Here is a 13,974-nt window from a genome sequence, read left to right on the forward strand (position 1 = left end):
TAGACCCTTCTTTAGTACATAAAACCAATAGAAAATGGTTCAACTTAGGGAAGCTACTTTTACCATTTTAATATAGCCTTATGGGCACTCTTTTCATTATCTGACTTGGCTTTTCTAGATATGTTTTTTCTCCTTTAATATCTATATGGCAGCTGAGGCTGTTCTATAAATATTGATGATGCAATCTTAAAAACCCATAGATAGCTGACAGAGACATATCAACTATCAACTCATATGTTATAATCAACATTTTATTTCCTTCCAAAGGGGGAGTTTGGGTAAACAAGCTCAGTAAGTTAGGGCAGCCATACATTGATCAAAATTTGGCTGGTTCGGGAAGGACCAACCAAATTTTGATCCATGTATCGGTAGACTGGTTTACAGAAGCCGATCTACCAGTGAGTTCTGGCAGCAGGGTATGCTCCCCACTATCAGAACACAATGACAGTGATTGATGTAGGTGATTCCCCCACCTACATCAAGTGTGTGGATAGGGGAATCAGGTTATTTTTTCTTCCTTTAAGTTGCTGGTTGAAGGGGAAAAAAATATTAATGTATGGCCAGCTTTGGATAAGACTCTCTACTAGGTTTACTGTTTATTCTATTCTTCGTATGCATTCTAAGGTGCCACTAAGGCTACTTAGAAAATGTGACCATCCTCACCCTCCAGCGTGTTTCATGTGTGCCTTATTGAACATGTCCAGCTAGAGCATTCAGTAGACATGTACATATGGCTGCTATACCAGATCAATCCGTCCAATATGAAGGACTATTTAGCTCCATCACTGCCAAATATCTGACTCTGTTATGGAACATAAGTACCACATTATTGCAGAAGATCCTTATTTTCATTACTGATTACTGATGATCATTACTCAGACTGTATGACTTCAGTTAAAATATTTCTGCCTTTAACACACAACTCCACAAAGATTTCTGAATGTAGTAAGTATCTTTATTTGTCTTAATATTAACCCCCTGAAATCCCCTGTACAGTAACCCAGACTGGAATAGGGAGGACCAGTACTAGCTGCCAATAGGCATTGATGCTTGAACATGCTGCCAGAAAGAAAAGGCAGATTTTATAAAGGAATGGCCCTGTAAATGTCTGCTATTCCTTCAATGTCCAATCAGCATGCTGAGAGTTTGTGGAAGTTCAGAGTCTGGAGCTATATTGTAAGGGTGCACTTGGATCACAATACTGGAAACACCAAATTATTAATAATTTGGCAGGTATCTATATATTTATATTGTATACTTATATTTTGCTGCTTGAAAAAAAGTTGAGCTATAAGTAGTAAAACCCCAGTGAGATTGTAGTTACTGACCAAATACTGTCATACATTAGTGAATCCTATACATGCACAATGTACTTTTCTTTAAGAATGACTTTTGTGCAATATAAATAATAATATACTCACTATTTTAGATTGCAAAATACAGTATATACTGTAAATCAACTATAGGGTTACAGCGCTATGCCTTTGGTCTTTATATTATGGCCACAGGCAGGGTTATTACATCTTTATACAATGCAGACAAGTCTACAGATGTGTCCTTAGATTGCTAGATATTATTTCCTTTATAGCAAATGACCACCATGTTTGTCATCATTCTGCATGATTAATGAGATGTCATATATTCTTAGCTTTTTATATTAAATTGTACTTTGCTTTGTGTCAGAAGAATTTGAAACATAAATACGTCATAGGAGATTTTATAAGTTCTACATAAAAGAACTATAATAAATAAGAAAATAAAGTGAACAAGTGTACAGGAGCAGAACATCACCGTCTGTCATACATAACATATTGCCATGACAGTAAATGAGTGTAGCTGACAGTCAAACCAAATGACACTCACCATTCTTGCAGACTGGACAGCACTGTTCTGGCTCATATACAGGATTTACACATTCTGGTACGGCACAGTCTGCAACCACACAGTGGACTTCATTGCTGGGCTCACACCGGCACCATTCACACGGTGAAGGCTGCAAAATAGAATCAACGTTAGTATAGCATCATATGATAAAATTTTCATATACAGGTTTGCATGTTAGGGTATGTACATATAGATGTTTTCATTCAAGCACAAAAAGCAAGAATAAAAATGGAGGGAACGTTCATTATCTACTGTGGTTTCTGATTCTTTAACAATGTTTGCAAATTCACTTAAACAGAACTCCATCAAGCATAAGATAAAACTTATGAGCCCATTAAAGATAATCTAAAAAAAGCATAACAGTTTTAATGCAATATTTACCTTCAAGCCATAGATTCCCTAACACTACTTTTTCCCACCCATAGATGTCATCAGTCTGATGGCCAGCATCATTCAACCCACCAAGTTATCCCAGAACCATCCCATCCTATGACTGGAGTGTAAAAGGGGACACAGCACAGTGATGAGCTCATCTCTCTGTCATTCTGCTATCTCCTCCAGTCAGCATTCTTCAAGTCAGCACATAACTGACTGGCTCCTTGTGCTTCTTCTTTCTCTCACACTCAAGCTCTGCTGTACAGAGACTGCAAGAGGCTAATTACAGGTCACATTCACATATTTACGCTTATTACATTTAAAATACATTTAATGATGTAATGATGATGATAGGGCGCAATTAATTTGTGCCTTTATATCTGATAGAGTTCAGTTGTAAAACTGAATGGAAGGCAGATAAAAAAATTATTTAAGTCACTTTGGCATCGGCATTGGTTAAAAATGCATTACATGGCTTGTTCATAGTACATTGTTGTGGTGATGCAACGGGCTGTATCGCATCATTCATTTTGAATGGGACCACAATGCGTGTCAATGACAGCGCTCCATTACAGTGCATTTCCAGCACACAGCTGGTGCATATTATTTTGAAAGTTGAGGTTGAGGTTGCAGGTTTAAAAGTAACTAATATAAGCACCTACTTTTTTTTATTTTTTTAATAACAGCCTCTTGTAATCCCTGGTATAGCAACGCTCATTTTTGGAGAGATTGCTCTGTTGCCCATCTAACACTAAAGGGCCTATTTATAAATGTTTTTAGACAAGATTTACTGTGTGCAAAACGGGAAACTGATTATTCAAGAATTTTCAGATGTTTATACTAAACTTTATGCTTCACTAAACCTGTTTTCTGATGCTCGAGAGGATAAGTTCTTCCAACACATTCCCCTTCCTCAGGTGTCTCAGGACCATATAGAGTTGATGGAGGGTGATTTTATGGAGGGAGAAATCAAGGCAGCCATTAAAAGTCTGAACCCTGTCTGTTGTGCTGGTTGGATGAAGAACAATACACACCACACACATACACCGCCATTCTTAGCCCTTGAACACACGGTCAGACATTCCGACGGAATGTTGTTGGATAATACAACCGTGTGTGGGCTTCATCTGACTTTTTCCGTCGGAATGTCCGACCAACAAAGTTTGAGAGCTGGATATAAAAATTTTCCGACAACATGATCCAATCGGACTTTGTCTGATCGTTTGTATAGAATTCCAATCAGACAAAGTGCCACGCATGCTCAGATCAAATTCCTAGACCAAAGCTATTGGCTACTAGCCTGAATGTAGTCCCATCGTAACTAAATAACGTCACCACTTTCCAAATGATCAGATTTTCCGACAACTTTGTCCGACCGTGTATATGCAACACCGGTTTCAGACAAAATCCATCGGACAAAATCAGATTTTGTTGTTGGAATGTCCGACCGTGTGTACAAGGGCTTAGAGTATTATTCCTGGCTAGGAAACGAATAGCTAGAAAGTGGCTATCTACGACGGCCCCCACACAAGCAGAATGGATTACATCTGTGAATTAATCTCTTATGAGAGAGCAACTTGCATACAAACACAGAGGCAGCTCCAGAAAATTTGAGAACATATGGGAGCCCTGGCTGGACACTCCTGGTCTGGCACCATTACGTTTGGTCCACAATAGAATTTTAGGGGACAATAACACCATGGTAGATCATAGAGCCAAGAGAAATTAATTAAGAATGGGTGAAGGGGAGAAAAAGCGTTTTTATTTGTTAGAATAACTCGAAAGGGAGATACTATGCACATAATAGGTCCTGCTAAAATTAAAATGGTTAAAGTTTCTTTGCCCAACGGTTAATGTTTATTGTTGAGGTTAAACACCACTCCCCACTGGTTAGGGGATAGCGATACCCCATTCTGCTCAATGGCTGCGGTGTAGACCGGAGTGGAAGGGGAAGAAATGATACACGAAGGACAAATAATTACAACCAGTGGCCTTGATACATAGATTTCTATATTTTTGAAATTTTTGTTACAGTTATTAATGTATAAGCAATGAAAATAACAGAAAGCAAGGCCATCCAGCATTGCTCCTTATGTGCCCTTCACAGATATATGACATATGTTATGTTTGTAAGCTGGAAATGAAAAAGTTTTTGTTTGTTTGTTTTGTGTTGTTTTTCAATAAAAAGTATCTGATTAAAAAAAAAGTCCGAACCCATCAAAGGCACCTGGTCCCGATGGGCATTATTATAGAAATTATTCAGCACTATTGACACCCCATTTATGCTCCTTTTTCAATGAGTTGAGAAAAGGGTCCCCCTTGGCCATACACGAAAATGCCGCTTTAATTCATGTTATCCCCAAATCAGGAAAGGACCTTGGGGATCGCTCCAATTGTCACCCGATCTCGCTCATCAACGTGGAACTCATATTGATGACAACAATTCTGGCGAATAGAATGAACACATTTCTGTTTAGGTATATTCATCCGGACCGGGTTGGGTTTGTCCCCAACCAACAGGCACCCATCCAATCCCGATGATTAATAAAAATAATAGCAGCGTTACATTCCGATTGGGACAATCATGGCAAGCGCAAGGGCATGGCGTTAGGCCTTTGTAAGGCTTTTAACTCTAGATAATGGCAAAATCTGTTTTATGTATTGAGGCAATATGGGTTTGGGCCCCATTTTCTAACCATATTACAAACACTGTACAGCCCACCTATGGCCAGACTCCTGGTAAAAGGGTATAGTTCACATAATATAGATATTTACACAGGTACGCGACAAGGCTGCTGTCTTTCTCCCATTTTATTTAGAATGGCTTTGGAACCCCTGGCTATTTAACTTAGATGTCACCCTGACATAAAAAGCTTGTATTGTAGAGATCGGGAACATAAATGCGCCCTCCTTGCTGATGATTTCCTGATGGTTCTCTCCTCCCTAGTAATGCAGCTACCTAATTTATATCAAACTTTGCGTCATTTCAATACCATCTCGGGCCTTAAAATTAATCATTCAAAATCAGTTGCTTTAAACATCACATTGGAGGTGGATACAGTGAAACTAATGCAACACTCATTCCCATTTAAATGGCAAAGAGAGGCTCTTCCATATTTGGGAATTTGTCTGACTCCTTCCTTGCATACCCTATATCAGGCCATCTATCCTTTATTATACAGAAAACTGATGGTGAATCTCCTACAATGGGCTAGTAATCGGCCGTCGTATTTTGGTAGATTGAACACGGTGGAAGAGGAATCTTTTGCCAAGATTACTGTACTTGTTCAGGACACTCTCTGTCTCTATTCAAATCTCAGATCCTAATATGTTTCAGCGCAAGATAATAACATTTATCTGGGGGGACAAGAGACCCAGGGCGAACATGTGCACCCACCATGCACCTAAGCTGAGAGGTGGTCTAGGACTACCAGACTGGGCTAAATACTTATATACCACCCAATTAGCACAACTAATTCACTATCATTGCCTGACATCTCAATCTTTATGGATGAAAATGTAATCATCTCTCTATCCCACCAAACTGATTAGTCCCATGATGTGGCTGCAGATCAGAGATAGACCAACTATAATGTGTCCCACACTATCCTGCTCTCCAAGTTTATGGGATAGATTAATGAAACAATATGCATTTAAATCCACTCACACCCTTGGCTCCCTTGACTTGTAATCCTGATTTCACCCCCAGATCTCAATCCCCAAGTGTTTGCCTGGCGGGCAAACAAGGGTTTGATACGTATTGCTGATATGTGTGATCTTAAGGGTATCTTATCGAAACAAACCCTATTAGAAAAATACCAACTCCCTAGCTCTGAACTTGATTATTACTTTCAGGTTGTACATTATTTGAGGACCTCACAGTGTACAAATAATCTGGCCACTTCTACCTCAATGGAATATCTGTATAGGTCCTCTAAGTCAGAAAAACTATTTTATACGCATAAATGGGAACAGGATGTAGAGCAATCATTTGAAGTTGAAAAACGGTTCAAAATGGCAGAATATGCTTCAATATTGTACATCAATACCTCATTGATTGAACCAAAACTTCAACATTTTGCTATGCTGGTATATGGTTCCAGAGAGAGTGTTTCAAACTTTCAATAAATATATGTAAACTTTCAATAAAAATTATTGGAAAATACAAGATTCCCATAACTTTAACCCATGATTCAAACATTTTCTACTTTGATTTAGTTGTGTGTGAAACCTTGGTGAAACTTGCTTGACCCTAGTATGAAAACATTTATAAATTGACCCTTTACAGCTTCATAAGAGAGTGATGCTTTCACCAGTATTATGCTATTCCTTCATACTCCTGTTGCACTTTTGGCCAGGTCATAGAACTGGCTGGATTGTTTAATCACAGGGCGGTCTGTAGAGATGTTCCAGATATTGTATTTTCTGGCTACCTTACAGCTTCCTACCCCTTACAGTCTCCTAAGAGAGCAGCATGATGATTTCACTATTACTCTGCTGCTCCTTCATTCTCCAGTTGCACTTCTGTTCAGGTTGTTGATCAGGCTGTATTGCTTAATCACAGGGGGATCGGTAGAGTTGTCCCTGATAGTGTCGTTTCCAGTTACCTTACAGCTTCCTACCAGTTAGTCTTCTAAGAGAGCAGCATGATGATTTCACTGTATCAATTATCTCATCACGCTGTGAATAAACATAAAGAAACAAACTAAAAATCAACATGCAAAACAATAATAATAATAGTGTTATGCCGCATACACACGCACATTCCGACAACAAAATCCATGGGATTTTTTATGATGAATGTTGGCTCAAACTTGTCTTGCATACACATGGTCACACAATTTTGTTGGACATTCCGAACATCAAGAACACGGTGACGTACAACACGTACAACAAGCTGAGCAAATTAAAGTTCAATAGCCAGTGCGGCTCTTCTGCTTGATTCCGAGCATGCGTGGCACCAGATCTCACATTTTGTGCGACGGAAATTCTGATGGAAAATGTCCGATGGAGCCTACACACGGTCAGAATTTCTGTCAAAAGGCTCCTATCATACATTTTCTGTTGGAAAATCCGACCGTGTGTACAGGGCTTTAGTCTGTCCACAGCCTCCTTATTCATTTAATCATGGTAAAATTAGAAATCTTTAAAGTTCAAAGATTTGAGAGGCGCTGGATATCAGAGCGTCTCTAAATTATAAGTGTCAGACAGTTCCAACAATGAAAAGGAGAATGGTAAAGTTGGTGTCAAAGAAAATCAAGCATGCAGATCTCTCGCTTCAAAAGTTCACCCAAAGTGCTCCACTGATCCCCCTTTGTAAATGACTCAACAGACAATTTTGCCTCACTTAAATTGCGTGGCAAACAATGCTTGGATTAAACACTGGTCCCAATACTGTATCTGGTTTATGGATGTTCCACGTGCTTCAAACACTTCCCATTCAAAAGTTCCTGGTGATCCTGACAGTAACACACTTCCTGTGCCTAATCCAGCCTAGCCTAGCTCTTGAAGAAGTTCCATTAGACATGTTATCAGAGATCTCGAAGTTGGATCAGGAGTGGGATCCTGCTTGCTCTGGGTGCGCTGTAACCAATACCGGTCTTTTCCTTGCAACTGATTGCAATGTTCATTTGCAAAGATGTTTCTTTTTTTAACTTTTCTCACTCCAGGTCACATCTTATATTCCCCTGATAAGTTGTTTTTTCTTTATATGTGTTTAGAGCAGCTACACTTCTTCTATAGCATAAACTATGAGGCTTCTTGTATTCACAGTCTCTTGGATTTCTGGCTCTCTCTGCCTCTGAAATCTATGAACTTCTTGTTTTACTATGATGATTTCACTATTGCTCTGCTGCTTCTTCATTCTCCAATTGCATTTTGACCAGGTCCTAGACCGGACTATAGTGTTTAATTGCAAGAGAGTCTATAGAAATGTCCTAGATAGTGTGTGATCTGGTTGTGCTGTCTGTCAGGGGTAAGTCGATCTGAAGTCTGGCTGAACAAAATTACAAATCTTTTGGCAGGTAAGACAGGTAACATAGATGTATTTCTTATTATTACTGTTTATAAAGCTACTGTATCTGCTTGGAGCTTAACTTTAATCTTCAGTTCTTTTGTTCTGTGGTTGCTTTTTTCTGCTCAGTGCACATAACTAGAAAGGATATTTTAAAAACACAATGAAAATGGACCCTTTGTTTGACATCTGCACCTCACTGACAATGTGACACAATGGATGTCTGCAGGAAACGCCACTATCATGTGCTGTACCTGTACAGAATGAAATGGAATGAAAATGTTCATGTAAACACATAAAATAAAAAGTGCACTGTATTGCAATTTCCTTACTGCTTTTTGAAAATAAAGGATAAAAAAAAGATCGAAGGCCAAGGGAACAAACACTCCTGCAGATCCACACACAGTCACTAAGGTAAAGAAACAACATCCAGAATATATAACACATTTCAAATATTGCTTGTGTTTCCAATATACATGTAAATGCATGCAATTGTATGTTCTTCATGCTGAATATAGTTATATATTGTTGCATTTCTTATCTTAGTTTCTTAATTTTTTTTTTTGTTTATCACATGGCCAGCAAACTTCTTTTTTTTACTCGAATCCTTTTATTTAAAAAAAAAGATAAGAAAAAAATAAAATAAAAAAGATACAGCGACTTACAAAAGAAGGCACTCAGGGAGTAGAGAAAAGAGCATTAAATCTACTCAGTATTCACGGAGAAAAAATGCACAACGTACAACACAGAAGCCTTAAACTGTTTGTTACCGCAACATTTCATATTTCTGATATGTGTCTGCTGTACCATGTACTTATATGGAAAAGTATCCTGTTCTCCATGTATTGCTTCATTTGTGTTCCTATCAGTCTCTGTGCTTTCCTATTAAAACCTACTGAACTAAGCAGGAAAACACAGTGTGGTCAGTACTCTAGCTATGCTGGGAACTCAGTCTGTTCTCCTCCAATGATCAGACTTGTCCTGACACACATGCCCTGCACAACCTTTCACTGGGAAGCTCAGTGTTCTGTTGCTTCTCCTCCCCCAGCTCTTATGAAACAGGAAACAGATGGAATGTGATTACTTATAAAAAAGGGGAAAAAAATATATTTGTATATTTATTTTATATGTATACACAAATGTTTGCCTTTCATTTCTATTTTAAACTGAATGGGTTGTTTTACAAGGTGATCATTTACAATCACTTTAAAAACCTTGTCAATAATCAATCTCTACAAATATTAAAGTATCCTAGTGGAGATGTAAAAGTCAAAAGTGTGGGCAGGAATCTAAGGGTATGTCTACATCTTGGGTCTCCAATACATTGTATATCAGTCCAGTTGTAGTGATTATAATGATGAAGAGAAGGGTTAGTATAAGATATTGTTATGGTACCTCTAGGAAATATCCCTTCCTTTATCTTTCTTCCTTTCCCTCTTTCTTTTCTTATCTCTTACTATCTTTTTTCCTCCTTATCTCTTACTATCTTTTTTTCTCCTCAGCCTTGGCCTTATTTATTGTTTGTACTAACCTCTCAATGGATAAAGCCTGCTAATCTAACATTTAGTGTACGAATACCCATTATTCTGAGGAGCGCTGCAAGACGCTAGACATTACTATGTGAAGCTTCTTACACCACATATTGAGGAACTAGACACCAGAGCGCAGGAGAAATTCTTTATTTGTGTCTAAAGCATGCTAAGCCCACTAACGAGTCACATGGCGGGGGGGGGATTAGCTAATTGGGCCCAATTTGGACATTTTCCCTTAGGGGTGTACTCACTTTTGTTGCCAGCGGTTTAGACATTAATGGCTGTGTGTTGAGTTATTTTGAGGGGACAGCAAATTTACACTGTTATACAAGCTGTACACTCACTACTTTACATTGTAGCAAAGTGTTATTTCTTCAGTGTTGTCACATGAAAAGATATAATAAAATATTTACAAAAATGTGAGGGTGTACTAATTTTTGTGAGATACTGGATATACCATAGTTTGTATACATTTTGCACAAACCAATTAATATACATTTATTGGGATTTTTCTTTTACCAAAGACATGTAGCGGAATACATTTTGGCCTAAATTTATAAAGAACTTAGATTTTTTATTTTATTTGATGTGCCGTTTAAAAGAAAGTAGAAAATATTGTTTTGTTTTATTTATTTATTTTAAATTTCCTAATTACATAGTTAAATAGGAAGTAAACCCTGATGGGTTTTACTTCCTTTTCATTTTCCGGAAAAGGTAAAGCATAATGGGCTACTATGCATCACATAGTAGCCCATTATGTGTCACTTACCTGAAACTGAAGCCTGCAATGTCATTGCTGTCCCCGCTAGCAGCGAGTTCCCATCTTCACCCCTCTTCCTTCCGGGGCTGCGAACTCCGGCTCTGTGACTGGCTGGAGTCACGTGATATCACTCCTGAGCATGCACGTGGGAGCCGCCAGTCACGGCATGACGCCTTTAGAAACAGCATGATCTGCCCTTTCTAAAGTGCGCATGTGCCGCACCAAAGACATCGGCGCACGGCTTTTTTGTAAATATCTCCTGAACCGTGGAGGTTAAGGAGATATTTCCAGCACCTAGAGGTAAGCCTTAATATAGGCTTACCTGTAGGTAAAAGGGGTTGTACAGGGTGTACAACCACTTTAATCTAGTTGAAAAAAAGACACAAGTTTATCAAGTTCAACCCACAGAAAAAGAAAATACCAAAACACACACAATTCGAAAACCTCCATATACACAATCCAATACCCACAGTTGATCCAGAGGAAGGACATTTTATTAATTTTTTTTCAAAATTTTAATTCCCAATAAGTGTACATTGATTGGTTTGAGCAAAAGATATAGCGTCTACAAAATAAGGGATAGATTTATGGCATTTTTATTATTACTATTTTTTTTATTATTATTTTTAATAATACCATTTTTAAATGATTACATTTAAATGTAAAAATACATTTTTAAATTTTTATTTTTTTTACTAGTAATAGTGGTGATCAGCAATTTATAGTTGGAGTGCAAGATTGCAGCGGACAAATCTAACACTTTTTACACACTTTTTTGGAACCAGTGACTTTATTACAGTTATCAGAGCTACAAATAGCTGTATAAATGACACTGGCAGGGAAGGGGTTAACACTGGGTGCGATCAAGGGGTTAAATGTGTCCTAAGGAGGTGTTTCTAACTATGGTGGGAGTGGACTGACTGGGAGCAGAGAAAGATCACTCTTCCTGATCACTAGGAACAGACAATCTCTATCTACGCCCTTGTCAGAATGGGGTCCGCCTTGTTTACACTGGCAGATCCATGTTTTGGCTCTCTGTGGTGGGATCGCTCCAGCTATAGCTATTGAATGAAGCACCATACCAGTACAGTGATTAGCGCAATAGAGTCACCCTGCCACAGTATATCTGCGGGGGCTGGTCGGCTAGTAGTTAAAGTATTAGAGGATCTGGACTCCTTACTTCTTTTATAGGGACCAGACCCTGATTGCCTCTCAGTCTTAAAGTAGATGTAAACCCGATTCATGAAATTTGACCTATGCACATACAGTATATCTGTAGTGTTTACTTATCTCTCTCCAAAGACCTATGACCCGTGTGTTTCTGCTGTTTTGTTCCTCTGTTACCAGCATGATAACTTCTGACAAGTTCTCAGGGATGGGAGATAAAAGCAGCTGAAAATGTGTGTCGTAAGAGGTTGCTATAAATAGATTAGCAGAGAGCTTGTCTTGTCATAGCACAGCTCTAAAAGGATTTTCCTTCTTCTGCAAATGTGGAGTGGGGGGTGTGCCTTTCCTCCAATCAGCTGTCTCCCAGTGTAAGCCCAGACTACACTCCTACAGCTGAATGAGGAAGTGAAAATTCTAACTGGATGTAATAACTCTAAAGACTATAGAAAGGCAAACACAGCAGAAAGGCATGTAAAACTTATGTAGGGAGATTTGTTTAATCTCCTTGTATCATTTGAGGCTGTTCACTTAACTGGCATATGTGAGGGTTTACCTAGGTGGGTGATGTTGTGACTTGTCCTATGAATGGAGTTCTTTGAGAGGGAGAAAACATCATTTATCAGCCCCCCCCCCCCCCTTTTCCCTCTGCCTGACTTCCCCCTTCCCCTTTTCTTCTGGATATCCTTTTTACCCCTATTCCTCTCTGGTCCCCATTCCCCTCTCCTTCTTCTACTCCACTTCCCATCTTCTCTAACTAGCACTTCTGAGCACTATGCACCACTTTTGGTATACCATACTAAATCTTTTGCGTCTTATTTACTGAACAAATATCCTTGGAATAGGAAACTTTTCAGTTACCATTGATTTATACATTTTGCAACCTATGTTATTATGATCTGGTCCACTTCCCCCTGACATCAGATTGTTTTTGCACTGTTTGTCATATTTAGTACACTTCTTCGTGTTTTCTGTCTGGTAATCTAGATAATGTTGTGAAGTGACTTGATGTGATCTTGTCTTGTTCTGTATTGTACTGCCAAATTCCTTGACAATTAAATACATATCAACAACAATAAAATAAAGGAAACCCCCAAAATACCACTCCATGAAACATAAGCTCATGTTTTATAGGGAAAACTTGCAGCACAAAAAACGCTTTAAGCTTAAAAAAAAATCTGTATCAACATAAAATAAAATTTAAAAAGAAAACAAACTTCAAAACTTCAAAATACCACTCCCTGAAACAAAAGCCCATTGCGGTAAAACCTTGCAGGGAAAATGTTTGCTTTAGAGAGGACAGTAGCTAAAAGTTAATCACAAAAAAAAAAATAAAAGGCATACAAATCCCATAAAATATAGGAAAAAGACAGCAAAGGGAGTTGGTTGCCTGAACAGCTAGTAATTAAAATTAAAGTACAGTTTCCTACCTGATGTCCCTTGAACAGCTTCCAATACACTGACACCATGTCTGCACTTTTCCATCTTTTCTAACCCCTTTAAGGCTGGCCATATATGCATAATTTTTCTTTCAGTTGGTAGGCTGAGGTGTAAAAATCTTCTCTTCTGTGTATTGTATTTTGCTGTCAGAATAAACCGATTAGTGCTGCCACAGTCAACTTCTGTAGAGCAGGAACTGCTATAGATGGATTCAAATTTGGCTGGTCCCTGCTGCACCAGCAAACTTCTGATGCATCTATGGCCAGCTTAAAGCTGCTGGCCATAGTTTAAAGGATGCACAATGCAATATGGTTTTTAAACAAAATCTCCTGAATGAATCTGCACAAAAAATTACCAGGGCCCTGAATCTTGAACCTGCAGGATTCGCCTTGAACTCATGGTAGTGGTGCACTCGAACTTAATTCCTAGTTAGATGACCTTGTTGCTTTTACCTGTGTAGGCAATGCACAGGTTCATTTTGAAGTAACACTAAAGTACATCTAAAGTGACCTTGAGTAAATAAAGATAATCCACAAGACAAAAACACATCAATGTTTAGCAAATGTAATGGGTATTGTATTAAAACCTCCTTATACAATTAAAATATATACAGAAAGCACCTCTTAAGCTGGCCATAGATGACTCAGCCAGGGGACTGATTGAAAAAACCTGAACAGATTCCCCCATCTGCACAAACAGGGTGGAAGTAGAAATCCTCCACGGTGCTATTGTGTGCTGACAGTGGAGATTACTCCGCTGTAAGAATACAGTGATAAGCCCTGGAGCCGATTGGCTGCAACGTTGAT

At 38.6% G+C, this 13,974-nt stretch overlaps 1 protein-coding gene across 4 annotated transcripts in view; it reads right to left on the reverse strand.

Annotated features, from left to right (window-relative positions):
- VWC2L (von Willebrand factor C domain containing 2 like) overlaps positions 1 to 13,974 on the reverse strand; it is a 310,703-nt gene that overhangs the window by 144,077 nt on the left and 152,652 nt on the right. For all 4 annotated transcript variants that reach the window (XM_077448327.1, XM_077448328.1, XM_077448329.1 and 1 more), the window contains exon 3: positions 1,864 to 1,993. In XM_077448327.1, the coding sequence (XP_077304453.1) occupies positions 1,864 to 1,993 (130 nt within the window). The remainder of the gene's footprint in view (positions 1 to 1,863; positions 1,994 to 13,974) is intronic.

The sequence above is a fragment of the Lithobates pipiens genome, unplaced genomic scaffold (assembly GCF_037356315.1).
Source record: "Lithobates pipiens isolate NorthernLeopardFrog02 unplaced genomic scaffold, aLitPip1_a1.2 Scaffold_22, whole genome shotgun sequence".
NCBI lineage: Eukaryota > Metazoa > Chordata > Amphibia > Anura > Ranidae > Lithobates > Lithobates pipiens.